The 23,489-nt window shown below is 42.6% G+C and overlaps 2 protein-coding genes across 3 annotated transcripts; both read right to left on the bottom strand.

Moving 5' to 3' along the window:
* Positions 1-830: 830 nt before the first annotated feature.
* DNAJC21 (DnaJ heat shock protein family (Hsp40) member C21) lies at positions 831-13,842 on the bottom strand. Of its 2 annotated transcripts, none has more exons than XM_075527146.1 (12): positions 13,642-13,842; positions 13,184-13,277; positions 12,066-12,189; positions 11,037-11,159; positions 7,562-7,866; positions 6,123-6,274; positions 5,681-5,768; positions 5,268-5,426; positions 4,631-4,670; positions 2,476-2,666; positions 1,987-2,059; positions 831-1,261 (listed from the first exon to the last, which is right to left on the bottom strand). In XM_075527146.1, exons 1-12 carry the CDS (start codon positions 13,736-13,738, stop codon positions 1,097-1,099), a joined length of 1,611 nt encoding a protein of 536 aa, XP_075383261.1. In that variant the 5' UTR covers positions 13,739-13,842; the 3' UTR covers positions 831-1,096. The 2 variants fall into 2 exon arrangements, with proteins under 2 accessions (XP_075383261.1, XP_075383260.1); XM_075527145.1 differs by having other exon boundaries at positions 1,987-2,062; positions 13,642-13,841.
* Positions 13,843-17,204: 3,362 nt separating this feature from the next.
* On the bottom strand, positions 17,205-22,799 carry BRIX1 (biogenesis of ribosomes BRX1). Its single transcript, XM_075527183.1, has 10 exons — positions 22,194-22,799; positions 21,080-21,191; positions 20,639-20,682; positions 19,933-20,003; positions 19,487-19,536; positions 19,315-19,388; positions 19,169-19,219; positions 18,778-18,879; positions 18,098-18,226; positions 17,205-17,779 (listed from the first exon to the last, which is right to left on the bottom strand). The coding sequence occupies exons 1-10, from the start codon at positions 22,662-22,664 to the stop codon at positions 17,510-17,512; spliced, it is 1,374 nt and encodes a 457-aa protein (XP_075383298.1). The 5' UTR covers positions 22,665-22,799; the 3' UTR covers positions 17,205-17,509.
* Between the last annotated feature and the right edge of the window lie 690 nt (positions 22,800-23,489).

Below are 23,489 nucleotides of genomic sequence, written 5' to 3'. Positions count from 1 at the left end.
GCATTGTGGACAGTCAGCAAGAACTGTACATTTATCATTTTACTTTCATTCACATTTTAACATTTGAGTAACTCCTTGACCCAATAAAGGTACCATGTCAACTTGTGGGGGAAGGAGAGTATTCTGCCATTTTGTGTGATGAGTTGAAACTTTAGAAAAACTTAGTTAATGCAAGATCCATGCTTCTGCAAAATTACACTCTAGGGGTTTCTTAAACATACTACAGCCCTTGCTGAGCACTGCCTGCTCCAACTCCATTGACAATTCCTATGTAAAATCCACTTCCACTCCAAAATAAGGTGTTTGTTATCCCACCTTTTTTTTTCCCCAAGTGCTACTCAAGATGAGGTAGATTATGCATTTAAACAGAGGTGCAATACCAATTCCCATGTTGTTTTTCATTAGAAATCAGAAGAAATTAATTTAATGTCACTCCTTTATTTCTCCCTTCACTTATTGCAGCAAGGCTCTTCCACAAGGCCTTTTTTTCCCCAACACCTGGCATGCAGGTAGATGTACAAAACCAACAGGAATTGTCAAAACTGATTAACCAGCTTTGTCATCTTACTCTTTGCCTTCTGTCCACTGTTTAATGTAATTAAGTCATTTGAAAGGGCCCTTAGGGATGGCAGAAAAGCCTGTGTTTTTCCATGTCTTGGTGATATTTCATCTTTGATAGATGATCAAAGCAGCACAGGCCCCGCTGTTAGCTACACTCACCCTGAGCTAAGCCCTCTGAAAAGAAAAGCAGCAACACAAGTGTTAAAATAATTTATTTCCTCTGTGGGGGTACTTTATCCGTGCAAGTTTCAGGTGGAATGCAAGGTGAGTAGTTTTGAATTACTATTTATTTCCCCACCCCCACTGTGAAAGCTGCTGAGATGGTAAGTCAAATCCAGTCATTAAAGAAAGGCTGATAAAACCAAAAGCAAGCACAGGTTGCTTCACAAGATAGTACTCCTTTTGTTGGATCTTCCTTTTTTTCCAAAATAAGGACTTGCCTTCTCTGTTTAACTCCACACACAGGCAGTGTGCGCCTTTCAGCTTTGGGAGAGTTTTCATGTACAATTCTGAAGACTGTCACTGTAACAAAGTTCTATCTGTTTTTACGTTTCTCTTTTTTGCTTCTGGTGTTTACAGCTCCATTTACAACTGTTGCTTGTGTTGCTTTTGCGTGTCCTGTGGCTTTTAGATGTTCAAACAGTTTATTTCGGGATGGAAATGCACAGTTGCAGGTTACACAGTGGATGGGAACTTCATTCTACAATGAGGGAAAGACCAAAATGCTTCACATTCGTATGGAATATGTAATAAATATAATACACCAATTTCTTGTATGCAGTTTCTCTGAGGCAACAAAATGTGAATAAGCTGTTTGTTTCTATCACAGATATTCCATTACTGATTAACAATTAAATACATATATATTAAAAAAAATCACAAATATGACTTCTTGACATTTTAAAGAGTACTAAGTAGAACCAAGAAGAAGAATAGAAGCCTTGCAAATGTAATTCAAGATAAAGAATACTTTTGATCTCACCTGACTAAAAAAGACTATAAACTTACTACTTTGGCCTCTGAGATTTAGTGAATTTAATGTGTCTTAGCTCTAGTTGTTACAAGATTTTGCTCTTTCTGGGAAGTATCAATATTGGGAAAGATGCAAATGATAGTGCCTGTCACCTGCCTGATGACAACAGCTCTGTCTACAGTTGTTTAATTTATTTGGTTTGAACTGCCTTGGATACAGAGCTTTAGCAACTCTTAGAACTGAAATTGAGTCCTGCTTTTCTCTGCGAGGACAAGAGCTGATGTTCCAGTCTCCTAGCTTCTAATAAAATCACAGGGATAGAAATACCTGCATTATTAAAAAATAAGGAAAAAAATTAAACAGAATTTGTGGACTGGAGGTGATCAACCAGCCAACCTTGTTTGTAGTAACATGACCACCAGCTTTTAAATAGCATAAGTAACTTGACATACCGTTGTTGGGTGCTCTGAAGATGACTTAGCAGACTTTTTTGCATCCTTGGCTTTTTTCCCTTTAGGCTTAGTACTACTGATAAACAAAGAGAAACCAAGATCAGTGCACAGGAACATTCAACATTTAAGAGCTTCTGATGGATTTTCAATCATCAATGTGTCTGCTGCTTCCCCCTGTTCTTCCTTCACACAACACAATACAAGTGATTCCAGCAAAAAAATAACGCAATTTAATTTATATGATCAACTGTTGATCTCAAGATTCAGCTAGATGATAAATCTGCTACTGGTAAGTGATGTGGCAGGGATCTGCAGTCAAACGCCATTTCGAAAGTGGATCCTACCACTCCCTGTTCAGTATTGTATTTATTCAACTCTGATTTAGTGGAGTAGCCCCAGTTCACATTGGTAAGTAAACCTAGACTTGTTTGACAGTATCAAACATGACACAGAATGACACAGTAACTGTAATATTGCAGGTCAGCGCACCTTTTTGCTTCAGTTTTTGTTTCATCCACTTGGCCAGCATCTTCTGCAGCACTTGCGTCCTCTGACACAGCACATCTTTGGCCATCATTTACCAGCTCCTCTGCTGAGCCACTGTCCTTGTCCACGCATGGTACCTCCTTTTGTTCAACTGTTTCTTCATCAGCACTTTTATCAAAAGAGTCCTCGTAAGTCTGACCAAACAGAAGAAATGCAAGTTAACTACTTTTAAGTTCATTAGTGATTACGTCTATAGTATTACACCTCATTTGATCAGAAAGGATCAAAAGGTGGAGTGAACACAGAGCCATGGACCCTCTTAATTTAACTGTGTGTTTTCAGTGAGATTGTAATAGGTAAAACCTTAGTTCTCCTGTTTTGAAAGATGTGGCCACCTGTGATGAAGGGAAGAAACACCAATAAAACAGCCTCTAAAACTATGGAAGAGGAGAATGAAGGTAGCTTTTAATTATACATAGGGCTCATTCTGTTCTGGCTACCATTTCACATTTTAAGATAGTGGCTTTGCTTATAACTTTGCAAAATGTTAGTTATTTAGACTAAAGTTTTCTGTGCCAGACACCTGCATTAGGACACTTAAGCCAAAATAACTGAGCTGACTGAACCTAGACAGACACACTCTATTTTCCCTCCCTAACATTACAAACAGTGGCAGCCTTTTCCATGTACCAGAAGACAGAGCAGACTCAACACATGCAGTTTGGCAAAAGAGCAACCCCTGAGCATGTCTGAAGCAGAAGAGCTCAGCTCCCAAAAGCAGGGTAACAAATCTGACCTGACACTACATTAATGCAATTCTATCACCTCTAGTGTCTTTTGCAGAGCCTCAGCTACCTGAAAAAACTTGGCTAATCTATCTACCGTCAGGAAAAGAAAACAAAAACCATGGCAATTTCCTGCACTCCATAAAGCTTGGTAGAGGATAGAAGTTAACGTTTCCTGAAGAATCTCTCTGCACAAGATTGCAGCTCATGCTACGCAAGAGTGGCACCTACCGTCTGGGCTGCAGAAGACCTCCTGACAAAACGGATGCAAGACAGACACAGTGCCTATATGCAACCTATACAGTGAGAACAAGACCTTCTGATTTCAAACTGAGGAGGCAAGAGTTGAACAGGAGCCTGATGGCCTGCATGGAAACAAGAAGGTCAAGCCAGTACTGACTATGCAATACTGACTATGCAATACTAGCCAAAGAGAAGCAAGAGAAATTCAGCTGCTTGAAAGTCTTGGGGAAGTTTCTTGAGGGTGACAGATAATGATGGTGTGGGAGAGGGCAGAGAAGGTGAACACATAATGGGAGACTAGAGGGGTTAGGATGGGGGAAGACAGAAGACCGACTTGGGAAAGGAGAGAAGAGGCAGGACCTGGTACAGATAGCTCACTGGGACAAGGCTAGGATTGAGGCAAAATGTAGAGAGAAGACTTGAAAAAGATCAAGCTTGAGGAAGGCAGACAGAAGAGTTTGCTCACTATGGCACTCCTGCCACTCAAGCCTGAAACAGCTTGCCGTTCTTGAATTTCACTCTGCTGCTGTCAGCACAGATCCGTCCTATCATGCACAGACTCAGATCCTGGAGTACAACAGATTGGTGTTACTCGTCTTTACAATTCAAGTGAAAGGTAGAATGGATGTGTTTGTTCCAACAACTACAGTGTCAGTAGGATGCCAATAATGCATTACTTTGTTTTTCCCCCTAAACTAGAGATCAACAAACAATACATTATACCAACTCTAGCAACCAAAGTGGAAAATGACCACCAAACAATCGAGCTGCTAATGCACTAGGGCCACTGGTGGTCTTTCTGATCAATTCCTCGCAGTCTCCCTATCTGCCTGTTTCCATCCGTTTGCCTTACACTTCAGAATGTAGCCTTTTTAGAGCCAGCACCACATTTATTAGGATATGCACAAACAGAACAAAGTGAGGTCTATGAGATTATTATCATAAAATATGATCATAAATGTAATAAAAATTATTTTGCAGTGAAAGAAGAATTAAAAATATCTGAAAACAGTCTTCAAGTTCTGTGGAATTTCAAGTTCTTGCATATTTTCAGGACAAAAGAAAGTTAAGTTAGGAGATAACAAAACTGAGTTGTAAAGTTCCCTGAATATAATCATATGACTACATACCATCATTGTTTTCTGTTTCTTCCTCTGCTTCTTCGAGAGTCTGTAAAGATAAGAATTTAAGAGGACTTCTTTTCAAGAAAAAAAAACAACCCACACCATGAGTACAATTTCTAAAAAGGTACCAAGTTAAATTATTCATGCCTGAAATGAAAACAACAGTTCTCCTAAACTACTCATTGCATTTAGTAAAACATTTATTCTGCTCAGACTGAACTTGAGGATACTAGTGAGATAGTTGATACTATGCTTTGGACATTCAAAACACGAAGTTGGCCAACTTACTTCAATTCTGATTTTGAGCACACTCATTTTCTGTGCATGCCAGCATCCAACTGACAAAAAGTACCAAAAAAGTACCAAATCAATAAACACTGGCCCTGTGCAAGTTTTAAAAATAACAATCACTACTTTTCCTTAACATGTAACTTTAAGAAGCAGAGAAAATATAAGACTATTATCCTATAACATTTGAATCCAGTCATACTAACGCATGCATTTTACTGGAACGCTGATGCTAAGAAATATTTTAAATTGCACAATACTGTGAGTTCCAACACAACTATAAATCATCAGAGAGGGAGCTTCCAAAACTTGTTAAATCATTAGTCATGATAAAATTAAAACCAATTTAAAGTACTTCTGCTTGGGCATGTCTTCTGTTTCTTCCTCCTCTTTGGTATGTATTCCATTTGCATCATCCAAAGACACAGGAAATTTCCCTTCTTCTTCTTCCAGTTGCTGTCGTAACAGTGCTACCATCTCTCGATGCTTCTTTGACTTTTCATGGTTCTTCATGCTGTGAAGACCATCAGATCGTTACTGCAGGTAGCTCTGAGCAAACATTGTTATACATATAAATTACATATAAATGTTTACATATAAATTAATAACAGGCACATTATCCATCAGTACTAAGTATGGAAAATTCTGCACTGACAATGTCCCTACTGGAAAGACAACACTTTAAAGACATCAAGTCTTTAAAACACATTTTTTAAAAAGTTAAAACCCAACACCCCCACCCCCAAATCCCCAACCACAAGCACTTACGCTTTCTCAGTTTTTAACAATTTGTCACAAGCAGGGCAGTACAGACCATCAACAAATTCAGCTTCTTCAGTCTCATCATTCAGTTTGTCTGAAGAGATCAGTGGGATCAGAGAGACAGTCAGATGAGTGATTTTTTAGTAAGCTGCTCTTAAAGCCTCAGCAAACAGTCACAACACTGACATTCAACTTCTTCAGTATTATTGACATGCAGACAGATCAAGATCATCTCACCAAATCACACATTAGCATAAATTAACAGCTGTAGCTTGATGTCTTCTCATATTCAATGGAAAACACCAGAAGGCCAGACTCTAGCCTGGCACGCCTCAGCTGGAGGCAGGGAGTTGCACTACAGTCACAGCTGTGAATCTGGGGCTTTAAGTGCAGTGAGCCAATACTCAGGCTGACGACTCACTATAGGTCACCCCCCCACACCCCATACCTTCAATGCCTTTTGTCTCCTGTTCTTCTAGTTCATCTTCTTCATCTGATCCGTCTCCAAACTCCTTTTCATATTGTGCCTCCATCTCTTGCAACTCTCTCTCCAGATCCGACATAGTTATCCAGCTCTGCTCTTTATACTGCTCAGCAAGCCTTGAAGTAGAATAATACAGTAACTTTTGCATTGTGTCCATGAGATGGGAATTACAGAAACAGTATTATTTAAAAGATAACTTGTTTTTCCCTGGTATTTTAGGAGGCAAGTCCTGAACATATTATGAGGGAGCAAACAATTGTCTGCAGGGCCTGGAAATCTGAGCAGTTAATCTGTGATGTCAATGGGCACATCTACGCTGCAAGTAAAGGGGTATTAACATAGGTGGGTCCTGCTTGAATTTCAGGCAGGAAATGCTATGCAGCATGGTCAACATCAAGCTAACAGCAAGAACGTCAGCTCAATCCTCAAAGCAGTACAGCTGCTTTTACCAGCTGCAAGGTCCAAACCCACAAACAGTGCAGGACCACAAAAACCCACAAGCACATTACTCCTTGACTCTGCACTATGGGAATGTACCAGCTCAGTTTTCCAAATCTACATGTGGCCCAACTTATCAATCAGTGCACTACAGTACAGCTGAATTTTGCTCCAGCTGGTGCCTGGTCTCAGAAACATCAAGCCATTTGTCAGTAAATGCATAACTCTGCTTCATTCTCCCTTTAGGGGAAAAAAAATTGTACATAATATATTCCATATATATTTTAATTATTATTGTATAATTTTAATCAATATGCAATTATTTTGTAAGTGCACTCTTATTAAGAATTTAAGCTCCTTCCTCCCATTTCCAGGAAAAAAGCTCTTCTAGTTGGAAGAATAAATTGTGCTTACACTCAGGAGATTGCCTCTTCCTTCTACTTAATTTTGGGAGAAATAAAAGCATCCAAAAAATGCATCTAGTCCAATGAAAGGGTCCTTTCTGAAGAGTTAAAAGGAAAAACAAAACTAAGTTCATTTTTCCCCACTTTCTTTTTAGCAGGTACAGTTCCAAGGCAGATGATGCTGATCTAAGTCCAGGTTGTCATAGTCCTGTTCTCCCTCATTCCAAAACATACATTCTCTTTTCTTTAAAGGAACAATGATAACTATTAAATCTTACTTCCCCAGGAAGTAAAAGCACACAGGATTCTGTGCTACTACAGCCAGTTACTTGCAGCACACAGATAACTATTCCCTGGTTATCTTAGATCTCTACATGTCAGTATAATGCAGAGACACTCAAGTGTTAAAAAGCTCAGACTTAAGACCAAAACTAATACATAAAATTTTCAAGGATGTTTAAAAGAGCAAGTGGAGCTACTATTAGAATCTAACTCTATATGGTATCCTCACGGATAGTTTCTCCAAGTTTAAAAGAAAAGATTTGTTCCACATTTACATACTTGGCTTGTTTGAGCTTCTGCTGCCTCCGAAATTCCTCTGCTTTCCTAGTTTTTTCTGCATTTTGTTCTTCTACAAGTTTTCTGTGAGCCTGTACTCTTTTATCCCTTTTACGAATAAATGCTACTAGCTGACGGACCAGTTCATTCCTCTCTTTCCTTGCTTTATCTCTCGTTTTCTTGTTCTCTTTTTCCATAGCTCGTTTCTCCCAGCGGTTTGAGGCTTGTCGTGTGTCATATTCTTCTTTCCAAGCAAAGTTTTTCTGAGTACAGAAACTCTGCCAATATGCATAGAAAGGATGGACTACCTGTAAGAAAAAAAATTTAAACAAGTCACTTGTTTAGGGGGGACAAAAACCATACCAAATAATTCACGACTTTTGTAGCAGTTTGGGTCTTCTATACAGGCCACAGTTTTCCCTCAGAGTATAAATAAATCACATGAAGGTTTAGATAAACCTCTAATATCATCCTTAAAATTTCAAACCATGCTAAATCAACAACCTTGTCTAAACTACTCCAAACTGCAACTTCTAAAAAATATCCCCTTGCAGGATTGGATCATGCTGACACTAGTGCCCTGTTACTTAGCTGTGCTGTACTTTTCCTGTCAAACTGAAAAGCACAATCTGAATCAGATAACACTGTCCGCAAGCAGGCATATGCATGTACTGCCTAAGAACCACCATACTAAATTACACAAAAGGTCAGCCATACATTTCCAACAGCAGCCAACAACCAGCACAAAAAGAGCAATAAAACAAACAACTGTACATAATGCTATTTCTTCCCTGTATATTCTCTCTGCTTCCAGAGCAAGACAGAAATTAATAGCCCCTGATGGATTTTTCTTTCATGAATTTGTTTAATATTTCTTTTATTAACCCCTGTAAATTGTTGACATACAGAATAGCACAGAGCCGTGACTTGCACAGTTTAACAAGAGGCTATGTGAAGATGCACTTACTCCTGTTTTGTTAGCAAATTATGACTGCAGGTTAAAACGATGCCCTCTAGCTCTCACATTAAAAGAAACAGTAAATGATCTTTCCTTATTGTCCTTTCTTTTACTATTCATGAGTAAATGGTGGATTAATAAAATGGCATAATAATTATTTTTTGGTTTGTTCTCTATTCCTCTCCAAATAATTATTAACCTTCTGTATTTTGTATATTCAGGAAACACGATATGCCTAAACTCCCTTCTTACATTATTTGCCCCATTAAGCTGCCTTTTTACTACTTAGTCCTACATGCACTACTGTTTGTATCTTGGAATACCTTATGAGGTATTCCATGATACATGAGGTATTCCATGATTCCTTATGAGGCATTCCTTATGAAGTATTTAACCTGACAGTCTAATATCTCTTCTTCTAGTATCTCCTCTTCTCCTCCTTCTTCTGCCATTGGTATTCACATGGACTACAACTCTCAACACCTCAACCTAATTTCTAATGGCCTATCTACATGCAAAGGTTCACAGCTGTGGCCTCTGGCAGGTAAGCCACTACAGTTTTTCTCTACTATCACAAAAACCCAGCTCTAGAATAACCAATAAATATTCATATTTAATCCAATAACCTAGTGAGATTAGACTCCCTATCTCAGATTTCTACTTCAGAAGAGGATATCTTCTGTGCAAAAGGATGCATGGCCATCAACTGATGACAGGGATCATCCTCCCCCTCACCAGCTGTATGAGCTAAGACTTTCCTCCTCCTCAGTAGCTACCTGAAATACAAGCACATCTCTGACATTCTCCAGAAGACTGTACAGCAGCTCTTGCTGAACTCCGAGGGGGATTTTGTTTTGCCTACTACTTATACTTGGAGCTGATTGCTTTCATTTCTAATTGACCTACAAGTCTTCTCTTCCCATGAAGTCTGGTGAAGTCACAGACTTAAGAATATCTTCCCTGGCTGCCTGGCACTGATCAAGCTGCCTCTCAAGGTTCTTGTGAACTAACTCAGTAGACTGAACCACAGAGCATTCACATCGCAGATTTTGAAGCCTCTGTAGAGTTTTTGTAGCTCTCTTCTAAAACTCTTTTTCCTTTTCCTACAGCACTCCCACTGAGTACAGAAGTGGGCACTGCAATACTGGAATCCTCTGACAGTGTAATCTCTGTCTGAATATAAGATAACAGGGATAATGACTTTCCCATTTAACTGAGGCTATTTCCCATAAAATACCCCTATGAACCCCTTTAAAAAAAAAAAAAAAAAAAAAAAAAAAAAAAGGCGAGCATTCCGCTTCCAGAACAGCATGAACAAGGCAGATGTCAAAGCATGCTGGTGCTAGAACTCCAGCCATTTTTGCAGTTATTGATTGACAGCATAAAAGCTGTTTTGGGTCTATAATCATATCTTTCCCACGGCCTCAAAACAAGCAGTTTCCAAAAGATGTTTTGAGGTAAGTCCATTAAAAGACAGGTTTCAGCACTTTCAGGGACACTAAATATTCTCTCCCTGGGAAAGATTTCCCTTTGTTAAGCCATCCTGTAATTTTACCCGACATTCAAACACCCATTCTGACACCTCTTAGTTTGATTTGTAACTCTGTTTCCAACTCCAGCCAAGCTTTGTACCATTGAAGTTACTCATTTTTAAGGTATATATAAATTTAAATTTCATAAATTCTACTAAAAGTGGCAGGGGGAAGTAGCAGGCTAGGAGCAACATTTGAGTACAATGATACTGTGCAGTTATTCACTGGGGAAAGTAATATTATTTACTATTTGATCTCAACACAGGAATACTGGTAACCTTAAAAAAAAAAAATTGTAAGTCTGATAGAATACAAGTAGTTGGCAAACCAGGTGACAAGAATTCAAGTGTCCCCCCCACATTTTCTCTTCTTGCTTCCCAAAGGAAAGCATGCAATATTTTGGAAATTAAATCTTACTACAGAATAACTGTACATGACAAGAGTATCATAGTGGGAGCTCACACTGCAGGTCAACCACAACCTCTCCCATTTTCTAAAGGCTGTGTTATCCAGTAAGTGCTATGCAGTTTTCCTAAATGAGGCAAGATACTACATGTTATTTAAAAAAAAAAAAATATCTTGACATCCCTTTCTGTAATGTAAGTTGCATTAAAATACTGGTAAACTATTCTCATCAGCAAGCAAAGAAAACACCTGTTCTTTTGTTTTATAGGTCTTGCACTACACTTAAGCTTCACTGGCATAACTGATGGTTAGCCCTGTGAAGTGTTTGTCTGACAACTTACCCTAAAAGCCTGGCTAATGATATAGTCCAACAGGAAATACCAATTTTAATTCACCTAAATATTATGAATCAGAACACAAGCACTTCCTTTATGGTAATGGTCTACAGCAGTAGAAAAGACAGCAGACACATGGTTTTGTATTCACCTCAGAGATCAGCAGGAGACTTTCCTTTGATTTCAGCGTGGGACAAAGTAATGACTTAGCTGTTTTACTTTCAGTTGAGATTTACATTTGCTCTTACCGTATCATAGTCACTTTGGGAATATCCAAACATAGGGAATTCTTCAGTATCTTCCTGGGTCATAAATTCCATCTCTTCTTTTGCAATCTTTTCAAAAACTTGTCGATAGACTGTAAAGAATCCCTGAAATAAAAAAAAAAATTCAGACTCATTTTGCATGGCTCATTAATAGACATACAAGTGCCCAGCTACAGTAATGTATTTTAGAGAAATATTACAATTCTGCAACAGCAACTCAAAATCAGGGTAAAGGGCTTGTAAGCATTTGCTCTAGGTAGCAAGACCCTTCTGTTTAACGAAGTTCCCATCCTCTCGCATTCCTTTTATTGCAACCTCCTTCATGCAGTCTCTGTCTCTCTCACACATCAAGCACCTGTATTCAAACCTAAACCAAAAAAAAAAAGTTTCAGCATGCTGGAGATGTTGGTAAGTTTCTGGTTACACAGGATGAAGTTTTGAGGAAGTTCCAAATATAAAATTCACTATTAGGTATCCTATCTCTTCTTAAATTACAATGTTACTAACTCACTCCTAGTACAGTAACACAAAGACAGATAAGGATTTTCTCTGGCAGAGGTTCTTCTAATGACCTGGAGCTTTTTAAGTTTTAATGAGTATCTTAAAATCCAACAGGGAATTCAATTATAGGAAGCACACTTTCCCCAAGGACTGTTGTTATACTGCTTTTTTTTAAGTTTGAAGCATTCCCACTTGTTAAAGATATTTCTGAATAAACACATGGTATTGCAAAGCATTGGAATGCTTCATTATATAACATAAATAAATAATATACACACACTCTGTAGTTGTACGGTATAGTTGGAAATCATGACTAAATAATTGTTGGACAATAAGCAGGAATTAAAGCTTCCCTAAGCATCCAGCATAAGTTTTGTCTTAGAAAGATGTGTGTAAGCTTTATTACTACTTGTGCTCAACAATTCCACACATAGCTTTTCAACACGAGGCAAATGCCAACACTTTTCATTAAGTTCAAATTGATTCATTAAAGATGAAGTAATTCATTACCTTTTCATCATCTCCATATCCAGAGTAACAGCTAACAGTGAAGTAGTGCAGCAGATCTAAACTATCATCTTGATAGTCTCCATCAACTCCTCCTTTCAGCAAAGCCTCCCTGTGAGTATCATACCTAGCAAAAATTCACAGCATCAAGGATGTAGACACAGAACACTCCCCAGTGCTCGTAAGCTAACACAGTACACGTATCACCTCAATGTACAGCTTTAGCCCAGTGTCTGGAATTTGTGTCTCATATTCAAAGTCTTCAGAGAGAAAAAAAAGACAGGCTCAGTAAATATTCTCTCTTGACCTTTAGTTTACTTACTATTACTTTGTCTGTAATATCTATAACAGCAATTTCTTAACGGGCAACTAGCAAGCACATTTGAGCAAGATGCTTCAATAAGCTTTCAGAAATGGGTAGGACATTATTTAAATCATCCAATACATACACACACAAAAAAATCCCCAAATCATACATTAGCATATAAAAATTGAAAATGGTGCTTTCTTTTCAAGGAAGACAAACTTAGCACAGGTGGGTTTGGCTGCATAATCTGGTAGATGCTTCAGCCCATTTGAAAAACAAGCTACACGGAACATTTAAAGTAGCAATCTCTTAAAGACAGATGTGTGTGTGTATTTCAAATCAGGACTGTTACGGAAACATGACACTATGTACGTCATTAAGGCTCACCATCTGCAGCAATCAATAGCATACTAAACACCTGCATGCACTCGGTGTGGTGCTGGCTCTTCCCCCCCTAAGGCAGGGAGGACTGTGACCAGAGGGATACCTAAGCTAACCCGCAAGCTTCCTCCTGCTCTGGGAGGAAGAACCAGAGGCCAACACTGGTGTGTCCCCGGAGCACCCCTCAGCGCCCAGCCCAGCACCACCTCCCGAAACACTGTGAGGAAGGTGTGGGTGCGCAGCTGTGCCTGCCCAGGAGGCTGCACGTTGCATGACTCTCGACCCTTTCAAAGCCTGAAGCAAAGTGGCTGCTCCTGCCACAGAGGCCCGTGCTGACTTGCAGCAAGGCCCAGCGAGAAGCAAATTCAAAGTCCTGGCTGAGACAGAATTAAAAAAGTCTCTTACAGGCCACTACCAGATAAACACTGCTCACCAGGCTCTTTCCTGGGGGTCACTGAGAACGTCATAGGCTGCCTGGATTAACTTGAACTGCTCTGCTGCTTCCTCCGCGTTCTCTAGGTTTTTATCTGTAAGACAATTTAATGACACTGTAAACGATCCAACGCACCACGGCAGCACCCGCCACAAGCGCTTCGGAAACCCGAGACAGGCACACCAAGCCGCGACCGCTACCGAGGCCGCTGCCCCAAGCACCGACCCGCCGCCCGGCCGCTGCCTCCCGCCCCGCTCCCCGCAGGCCCCCGCGACAGACCCGGCGCGGCCCAGCCGGCACCACCGCCGGAGCACCGCCTGCAGCCGCCCGCGAGGAAGAGGGGCTTCTCCCCCTGCAGAGGGGGGCCCGCGGGGCCAAGCGCGGCCGAGGCAGGCCGAGCCCTCCCCTCAGGCCTGCGGCCGGGCCGGGCCCGCGCAGGGCGGGCGTCGCGGCCGTACCCGGGTGCCAGCGCAGCGCCAGCCGGCGGTACGCCCGCTTCAGGTCCTCCTCGGCGGCGTCGCGCTTCACCCCCAGCACCTCGTAGTGGCACTTCATGGCGGCGGGGTGGCGGCTCCGCGTGGGGGGAAGCGCCGGCCGGCCGGCAGCGAGGCCAGGCCAGCGGGCGGAGGCGGGGCCGGCGGCGGCGCAGCCATCAGGAGCCCGGGCCGCCGCCGCCACCGCCTCCCGCCAGGAGGAGCTACGCGGGCGGGAGGCGGGGCGGGCCCCGCCGGGTGCGGGCCGGGAAAGCGGCCGCGGGGGAGGGTGGCGGAGGGCCCTGCCGCCCCCGCACGCCTACTGGCTCTGCCCGAGCGGAGCTAGCGCCCGCCTGGTGCCGGCCGGCTGGCGGGTGGCGGTAGGAGAAACACGGGCAGGCTGCTGTCCCCACCCGTGCTGCCGTATTTTGGTCTGGCAGTCACCCGATGTCAACCAAATGCCGTGTGCTAGAATTTCCGTGAGTGCTCAGCAGCCCAGAGGCACAGCCGACGCAGCTCCCATGCCTCAGGTTATCAGTGTTAACATTATTTTTTGTGACACCTGTGCCCTTCAGAGATCTCGGGTTTGGCCCAAGCCACCTTTTTCTCTAGATTAGACGTGTATCAGGTGGCACTGCGTGAACTGAGCTTTGGATTAGATGACGAGATCTGGGAGTCTGGGTTGATGGCAAGTTGAACACAAGTCAACGGTGTGCCCTGGCAACCAAAAGGGCCAACGGTGTCCTGGGGCGCATCGAGCACGGCACAGCTAGCCGGTCAAGGGAGGTGACTGTCCCACTCTGCACTGCACTGGTGCGGCCCCACCTCGAGTACTGTGTGCCGTTTTGGGCACCTCAATGTCAGAAGGACATCAGACTATTCAAGTGTGTCCAGAGGAGGGCAACCAAGATGGTGGAAGGCCTCGAGGTAAGACTTAGGAGGAGCGGCTGAGGTCACTTGGCTTGTTCAGCCTGGAGAAGAGGAGGCTGAGGGGTGCCCTCACGGCAGTCTGCACCTTCCTCGGGGGGCAGCAGAGGGGAGGTGCTGATCTCCTCTCTCTGGTGACCAGCGACAGGACACGAGGAGATGGAGTGGAGCTGTGTGAGGGGAAGCTCAGGTTGGACATTAGGAAAAGGTTCTTCACTGAGAGGGTGGCTGGTCACTGGAACAGGCTCCCCAGGGAAGTGGTCATGGCTCCAAGCCTCTCAGAGTTCAAGGAGCATCTGGACAACACTCTTAGTCATATGGTTTATTTTCAGGCAGTCCTGCGAGGAGCCCGGAGTTGGACTTAATGATCCTTATGGGTCTCTTCCAACTCGAGATATTCTGTGATTTTATGTATTAGACTACACAAACTGAGCAGATGCTTGTATTCACCAGTCGTTCCAATCAGATGGCACACAGGCCACCTCATTACAGAGGTAACACTGAATTTCCCTTGCCCTACCAAACGGGATAAAATTTAACGCTTAACAAGTCAGTGTCCTCTTGTACCAGCAGTGTCCGTTCAGCACCAAGACACCAGAGGCTGAAACCAACAGAGGAACCAAATGGGAACAGGGCATGAGCAAGACCTTGAAACACAGGGAAACTGGGAGAATGGACAGGGAGACAGCACTAGAGTCAGTGGAAGAGCCAAGTCATGAGGTCTGGAACTGGAAAGCAGATTAAAGAAAAGTAACGAAGAAATAGCCTCAAAGAGGTCTGTAACTATTTGCTAACATCAGTCAAGAAGTGTTTCTTGGAATCAGACTTTTGCTGAGCACTATAGAGAAATTCTCACCCAATTATGGTTGAGATTTTTTAGTCTGGTTGGAGGCTGATGCCATTACACTCACTTTCTGTGAAAGAATAGTTGTACGCTCCTTTCCCCAGCTAATAACTTACGAACATAGTGACTTATTTAACTGCACCTGGCAAAAGGGCAAACTCGCAGACAATAATTTCCTGAAAGCTTCATGAAAATACAGCCCCAAATTAAAGCTGACCTCATGCTGCAGCTCTGAGGCAGTGTCAACTGTCAGACAATGGGCAAGAACTGCAGTGAACCAAACTCTAGACTTTCAGAGTTCAGTGTGCAATGAACTCTGCTGCATTTAAAGTACAGACATTATCCATGAGCAAAATCCAGGCTTTTGGCTGTAATGACTTTTAAGCAATATTGGAAGCTTATTTGCCAATTTTATATGGAAAAATCTATATGGACTCACTCTACTTTGAAAAACAAGACCTAAACAACACATATAATTGAACCAAGAGGACAGCATTAAAAAAAAATTGCTAAACTGTTCTTATCTCAACCCACAAGTTTTTTTAATTTTGCCCTTCTAATTCTCTCCCCCATCCCACCGGGGGGGAGGGTGAGCGAGCAGCTGTGTGGTGCTTAGTTGCCAACTGAAGCTAAACTATGACACAGGTAATTCAATTGCTTGCATGTGTAAACGTATAAAAGTGTGGAATTTTATTAAACACAATCATTGCTTTTAAGCACTGCTGCTGTAACAGAGAATCACCGGCAATTCAATTTCAGGCTACTGTAGGTGTAAGGTTTTACACATACCTGTACCTGCCCAAGTTCATGTACCTGTACCTCAAGCCAAGTACTCAAGGGTAGCACGTACCTCTTGCCTTTAGGGAACTTGCAATGAATTTGTTATTAAGGGCTAGAATCATGTTAGCCTGTTTCTCCCCCATAGCAACATTTCAGAACCTGATTAGGTACATGTGCTGGTTTTGGCTGGGGTAGAGTTAATTTTGTTCACAGTAGCTAGTATGGGGCTGTGTTTGGATTTGTGCTGAAAACAGTGCTGATAACACAGGGATGTTGTTTCAGTTACTGCTGAGCAGTGCTTGCACACAGCCAAGGCCTTTTCTGCTCCTCACCCCACCCCACCAGCGAGGAGGCTGGGGGTGCACAAGAAGCTGGGAGGGGACACAGCTGGGACAGCTGACCCCAACTGACCAAAGGGCTATTCCATACCATATGGCATCATGCTCAGCATATAAAGCTGGGGGAAGAAGGAAGGGGGGGACATTTGGAGTGACGGCGTTTGTCTTCCCAAGTAACCGTTACACATGATGGAGCCCTGCTTTCCTGGAGATGGCTGAACACCTGCCTGCCCATGGGAAGCAGTGAATTAATTCCTTGTTTTGCTTTGCTTGTGCATGGCTTTCGCTTTACCTATTAAACTGTCTTTATCTCAACCCACAAGTTTTCTCACTTTTACCCTTCCGATTCTCTCCCCCACCCCACCGAGGGGGAGTGAGCGAGCAGCTGTGTACTGCTTAGTTGCCAGCTCGGGTTGAACCACGACAGTCCAGGAGGTACCACAGGCAACAGCAGCAGCTTTTTTACTATTATTAAAAAAAGCAATTAAAAGGCCATAACCCTTTGAATTCCCGAGGGATTATGAGGTGAAAAAGTTATCAACACCCCCCAAGAGAGAATTCCTACAAAGTTAAAACTTTAAAAGGATTTTCTACTGGTGTCAGACTAGGAAAGCTGACTTTTGAATTCCAGTTCACGATGAGCATCAATGATTACCCAGTTATTTTTATTCCTGGTACATGTTACCAGTAAGCTGTCTCCCAGAGAGGTTCAAGTGTAAGAGGCCAATTCTCAAAAGCAGAAATATTTGGAGTGTCTTATTCCCCCTGCCCTGTTGCCATGTTGTTTTTCAAAACCCAGAATCCTCTCAATGGGAGGAAGTCAATAAAAGACTGCAAACTCAATCCTAATAAAGAAATTGATTTTTTTTTTTTTTACTTAAAACTGAAGTCCAGTTAGTTTTGCCTGCAAAAACAAGTATGTACAATATTATGACAATATAGCTAGTTTCATCACTTGTAATATTTATGCTGATGCTTCAGTTCTGAAAAGCTTTTTTTGCTTCTTCCTCTGAATTTTGCGTGGCTTCTTTTTATCTTTAACAATTGGCTTTGACTCTGGTTTCACAAGCTGTATTTCCACTGGCTTTTCTTCAGCTGGAGTTTCAAAGACCACTTCAGTGGGATCTTCTTCAATAAGCATCTTACTCCCTTTTTTCTTAATCTTTTGTACCTCCTTCACTTGCTGTTTCTCTCTAAACTTAGCCGCCACTGACAATCTTATCAGCCGCCGATGCTACAAAAATAATAATTTAAATCACATCAGGTTTCAAATAAGCAAGATGGAAGAAATCAATTACTAATGAAACAGGTGGTAATTTCTCTGCTTAATTGTCAAAATCCTCAGTGTAATGCCATCTCTTCAGTGACATGAATTTTGCATTCATTCAGTTTTTACAAAACTACTGTGTTCTCAAATTGCGACCAGTTAGGGCACTCTTCTACATAGGGTCCCAGGGAAAGGCATACGTGATTCTCCTGCACAGACAGACTGCAAGATCCATTTTCAAATTAGTCACTAAATGAAAGAGAAGACAAAGACAAAGCTGCTTACCATATTTGGGGACTGGTAATGGGGATTTTCATACAGAGTTGGTCCTCCAAAGCTACCTTGGAAGATTTTTATGAGGTTCAGGACAAAACGAGGCCCAATTTCTACTAGAGATGCATCTTCTTCTATTATCTGCAATAAAAAGAATACTCTTCATTCCTCATGGATCGAATCAAAGTATATGAACTTGTAGGCACCTCGCATGCGGTGATACGCAACTGAATTTAAATCCAAGACACGATGCCACTGAAGCTGATAAGCTAGACTTGTATAAACACAATTCTGTATATAAAGCAGTTCTTTTAGGTTCAAGCAAGCACTTAGAGAGTATTTGTGAATTCCTCCTTTAGAAAGTAAGCTCCAGCACACTTTGGGTCAAAGCAGCAAGTAAGGTTAAAAGGCAAGCAAAGCTTAGGCTTTGGCTCGTAGTTCCCATTACCAAGACAAGCATCACAGAATCACAACTAACAGAATGCAAGCTGAAGTACACAGAACTTAAACCAGCTCTCTCCAGAGATACGGGAGAAGATAAGCCATTTTAGAACACTGAAATTACTCTGTGCAAGCACTAGGTGTTGGGATATCCTGGTAATAATGATTCTTCTCATTTTATTGTAGTTAATGGACTTGATATGAAATTACTCCACTGAGCTCCTCTTGAAGAGCTAAAAGAGACCACTAACCTGGTAATTCCGAAACCAGATCCTCTCGTCTGTAACGGTGAAGGTGAAAACATGATCTACAAACGGCTGGCTTTTGGGGTGATACTGTGGCGTACTAAATATCTGTAATAAAAGGCAGGACTTCTAAATATCTGTAATTTAAGAGGCTAGACAGAAATGGCTCATTTTTAATTCATGTTTATTTACTAAGATCCCAATCTCAGGTTACATTTCAAAACTTAAGAACAAGTGTCCCAATGATTTTAAGCACATGACCCTAATCCTTTGAAGGATTTTTCAAGTGCAGAAGTGTAAAACTACTACTTTAAAAAAAACTTGAGATTTTTAAATATGTTGCCAAAAAAAATTTCCAATGAGGAAGAAACACTGGACCGCAGACCTACAGACTGACCTGAATAAACAATTCTTTTAGCAGGGCATAGTGTGGCTCCTTGTCAAATGTCTACAAAGAAAAAAAGTAATTTTACATACAAAGATAATGCAATAGTCATGCAAAGAAAACAAAAGCATACTCAATGAAATAAAACCTATACTTACTGGATCAAAAGACAAAAGGGGCCGTGAGCCCCTCAGGCAGTTTCCTGTCATCTTCAGTTCAGCCAGTGTGTGAACTACAGTGATTTTTTTTAAAAAGATCACTTTAGTACTTACAGAAAACTGTACAGACAAGAAAGCAAGAGTCCAAACACAATAATGTCAACCAGCTTACCGTTCTGCACTAAGAATTTAGCTGATGGTCCCTGTGGTGTATTTGAAAGCCTGCAGAAGACAGGTAGTGGGGAAGAGAGAAAAGAGAAATGTTAACAGCAGCTAGAAGGTATGCTGGATTTCTACAGTGCACTCCAAACAGTTATTTCTATATTGAAGTAACTTCAGTTGCTTTTATAGCATCATTGTTCATGTTATAAGCATGTTCCTTTAACATACTTATGAATACTTGCTTTCTAAACAATTTTGTAAAATGCTTCTGGAGCAGTCTACAAAAGCTGGTCATGCATTGTAAACCTGCACTACCCACAGAAGTGAAAGATTAGTACAGATTTAACTAAGCAACGCTATTTCACGCATCTTTACTGTTACAGTAAGAAAGTTTAGATAGAATGGAAACATCCCCAGCTACATATGGAAATGTAAGAAAACATAACATTTCCTTACCACATATAGAGATCCTGTTTCTTTTTGGCTTCAAAAAAGATGCACTTATTGCAGTTTTTCATTTCACACACCTACACAAGACAAGCCAAATGAGCTGTTCACAAAATTCTGAAGACACTTTCAAAACCTTTCCACTTTAATCTCTAGTATCTTCCCTGCTCCAAAATATAAGGTCAAAAGCAAAGGTCTTGTCTTAATAAATTACACCTACTCATCCCCAAACTTAAGTTGAAGCACTTGTTTTGTTGAAAAATCTCATGTATTTATTACCAGGAGTAATAACTTCACTAAAGCTATGAGCAATCTGATAAGCTCTCCAGGATATAAACACTGGAGCAGGAGCTGTGACATTAGGTTCTAGTTTCAGAACTACCAATGTCCTACGACACTGTTTGGCCTGGCTGCATATTTGTTCCCTGCAAGTATGAACTGTAATACACCTTTCACCTATATAGAAAGGCACATTCTGTTTTATTTCTTCATGACAAAAATCTATATTTAACTAAAGGTTTCATTTTGTTTTATTAATCAAAAGTCAACTTCCTGTTTTAACATGAGCGCTTTTTGAGTATCAATAATTTTCATCTATGAAGTTATACAACTCCTATAACTAGTATGAGATCCTTTGAAGTTGGTTGCCCTTTTCTCTTGCACGTTGTATTTCCAGAGAAAATAAAAAAGAAGCACTAGTTAAATCCTGGATTACCTCATTAATTACAAACAACTGGTCTTTACGGTCCATTTTAGTATCTGGAAGACAAGACCAACATTTAGAAGGCTGGAAAACCAATTTAACACAGTAAGTTCTTTTAACAGTCAGTCTTTTTGCAAAACTTTTATTAGTTACAAATGCAAGATTAAGAATAACTATCAAGTTGTTTCAGCCATGTTATGCAATAAATAAACATAGCAACAAAAGTAACTGGACACTTACAGGACTGAGACCATAGGAGTCATTTCCCAGAACATATTAAGATACAACAGTCGCTGTATTGGTTGGCTCAAAAGGGGTTTGGTGTTTGTTTGTTTAAGATAAAACTTTCATCAAAACAGTTATGTACCACATTTTTAAAAAGAACAGGTTGTTAGAAGTTCTTGGTTTAAAACTATTCTGAAAATGCAAGTTAGGGACGATGCCTAACCCTACCTGCTTTAGAGTGAGGCATCAACGTTCTCAAGTCTTGCATTAGGTGCCTTGTTCTGAAATTAATTCCACGAGAAGAGAAAATAAGCACTCGCTCTTTGTTTTTCCATTTACCCTAGGAAAAAAGACACAGAAGCAGAAAAAGGAAGCCTTAAAACTACAACACAGCAACAATAAACATTAAAACTGTAATTACAGAAAAACACAGGAAGAACACTTGTTCTTAACGTTATCTCCCCGTCCGCACAGAATCGCTCTCTCAGCAAGAGTGCTGACTTTCCTACAGAACATAGGGACATAAGTTTTTACATGAAGAAGCATCATCCATCCTGCTTCGGTATGTTCCGACATAAAGCTTTCAACTTGTACAAAACACATAAGTATTAAAAAAGCCACATGCAATACTTATTTGCGAAAGGCATCCCTCCTTCCCTGCAAAATGACGTGAGCTACAGTCTCAGAGCACAATTTAGCTGCTCCTACAGATGAGCGTGTGACGAGATCTCGGACGTCAACGTGCTACTTTTTGGGTTTTTTTTAAGCAAACTACAAGGCAATTATTGAAGCCTTCTCAGGATGATTCCTAAATGAAACAGGCATAATTTCCATGTATCCTTTGTATACAACAGAATTACACACCTCTCTAAGATACTTTTGAGATTAAGGTAATACAACTTATTTAACTGACCACAATAATGCTCTTCTCATATTTTCACAGAAATACTACACCACCGCACGTTACTTTCAGTCGTGCTAGCATTATGAAAACATTACGAATACACCTCCCTGTCCTCGCTTAGCAGCGGGGCTCCCCCCAGACACCCCGAGTCCTGCTACCCCAGCCCTGGCAGCAGCAGAAGTCGGTCCCCAGCCGCCGCGCAGCCCGCCAGCCGCAGCAGCACAAGGTAGCGGGTCACCGCGGCCCCTGCGGCCCGCTGCAGACAGCACCGCCTGCCCCACGGAGGCGGAATACCTCCCTCCCGCACGGCCCGGGCACGGAGACGAGGGACCCCTCCTACGGGTAAACGCCGCCCCGGGCAGGGAGCAGAGCGGGACGCCCGGCCCGGCCCGGCGCGGCCCAATCCGCTCCACCCTGAGCGGCGGGGCTGGGAGGTACCTGGGAGACCGGCGGCGGGATGCTGTACTCCTCCGGGCTCGCTCCGTCCGGGCCCGGCTTGGCATCCGGCTCGGGCGTGCTCGGGGCCTTCTTAGCACGCTTCTTCGGCCGCGCAGCCGGGGCATCACGCTTCCTCTTGGCCGCCGCCATCTTGGCCGCACCACGCCGTGCCCACAGTGGCTCGCACTTCCGCCCGCTCGCACTTCCGCCCGCTCGCACTTCCGGCCCTCGCTCTTCCGGCCCTCTGCGGAAGCGCCGTGGGCGCGGCGGGGGGGCCGCCATGCCGCTCTCCACGCAGCCGCCCGCCAGCGGCGAGCAGTACGTGCTGGTCGCCAGCCTGGACAACGCCCGCCACCTCTCCAGCATCCTCAGGGCCGTCCACTTCCAGGACCACGCCACCTGCTTCGCCACCGTCAACGGCCTCCGGGTGACGGTGGAGGACGCCAAATGCATCCAGGCCAACGCCTTCATCCAGGTGGGGCTGCGCCCCCCCGGCCGGGCCCCGGGCCCGGGTGCTGCCGGTGGGGCAGCCCCTCCCCGGCGTTAGCGGTGAGGAGGGGCTGGTACCGCTGTTAGAGGCCTTAGAAAGGCCCCAGTTTCGTGGCAGAGGAGGTGTTCAGCACCTTTACCCGCGGAGAGGGGGAAACTTTGCTGAAGTCACGGCGTAGCTGTGGGAGCTGACGTGAAGGAAGTGCTGTGATGAGGCTGTGGTCATTTATGAGGTGTCCCTGCTGTTGAAAGGCCGAGCTCAGCGCCTGGTTTGTTCACGCCTGCCTGCTTGCGTGACGAACTTGCAGCCTCGTTCAGTGTGTTGGCACCTGCTAAGCCCACTGCTTCTTCGACCGTGTTCTTTGATGCGTGAGCAAGTTCATAAAGTATCTATCTACTGGTATTTTTATTATGTTTCATCCCAAAACCGAAAAGGTGAATTCAAGTCAACTCTGAAAGAGAGTACAAATTCTCAAACACTCATCTGCAGCATATCAGCTGGGCTGAGCTGAGGGCTTCCAACCACAGGGCAGGAGTGCGTGCTTCATCACAAGGCTGCAGCAGTGGTCTGCCTCTTTCGCTCTCTGATTCTGCCTGTCCTGAACTTTGTCCAGAAAGGGTGCTTGAGAGGTGACACATAGGCAAAGGATGTCAGCTGCACCGAACTGTCCATATAGGCACCTTTAAATAGCAATCTAAATTATTTCTTCTTAACTTGCATTTAATATAAGATAAGAAGTAGCCGCCTTTACTTTTCTGCTACCTCTTTCATAGCTGTGACTGCTGGCTTTGCTTAATTTTAATTTT

Source organism: Mycteria americana, chromosome Z (genome assembly GCF_035582795.1).
Source record: "Mycteria americana isolate JAX WOST 10 ecotype Jacksonville Zoo and Gardens chromosome Z, USCA_MyAme_1.0, whole genome shotgun sequence".
NCBI lineage: Eukaryota > Metazoa > Chordata > Aves > Ciconiiformes > Ciconiidae > Mycteria > Mycteria americana.
Note: the sequence above shows the minus strand (reverse complement) of the source record. Positions and strands in the feature narration are given on the sequence as shown.

Bases quoted from the DNA above. Each gene is read 5' to 3' on its own strand.
- DNAJC21 (XM_075527145.1), bottom strand. From the start codon at position 13,738: ATGAAGTGCCACTACGAGGTGCTGGGGGTGAAGCGCGACGCCGCCGAG. The intron at 13,278-13,641 runs GTACGGCCGCGA...ATTGTCTTACAG, and splicing joins GGCGCTGCGCTGGCACCCGG to ATAAAAACCTAGAGAACGCG. The intron at 6,275-7,561 runs GTATGTAAATGT...TTCTACTTCAAG, and splicing joins CAGAAGCTCAAACAAGCCAA to GCTTGCTGAGCAGTATAAAG.
- BRIX1 (XM_075527183.1), bottom strand. From the start codon at position 22,664: ATGAAGGCGTTGGCCTGGATGCATTTGGCGTCCTCCACCGTCACCCGG. The intron at 19,537-19,932 runs GTAAGGAAATGT...TGTCTTCTGCAG, and splicing joins AAACAGGATCTCTATATGTG to GCTTTCAAATACACCACAGG. The intron at 19,389-19,486 runs GTAAGCTGGTTG...AAATCACTGTAG, and splicing joins TAAATTCTTAGTGCAGAACG to TTCACACACTGGCTGAACTG.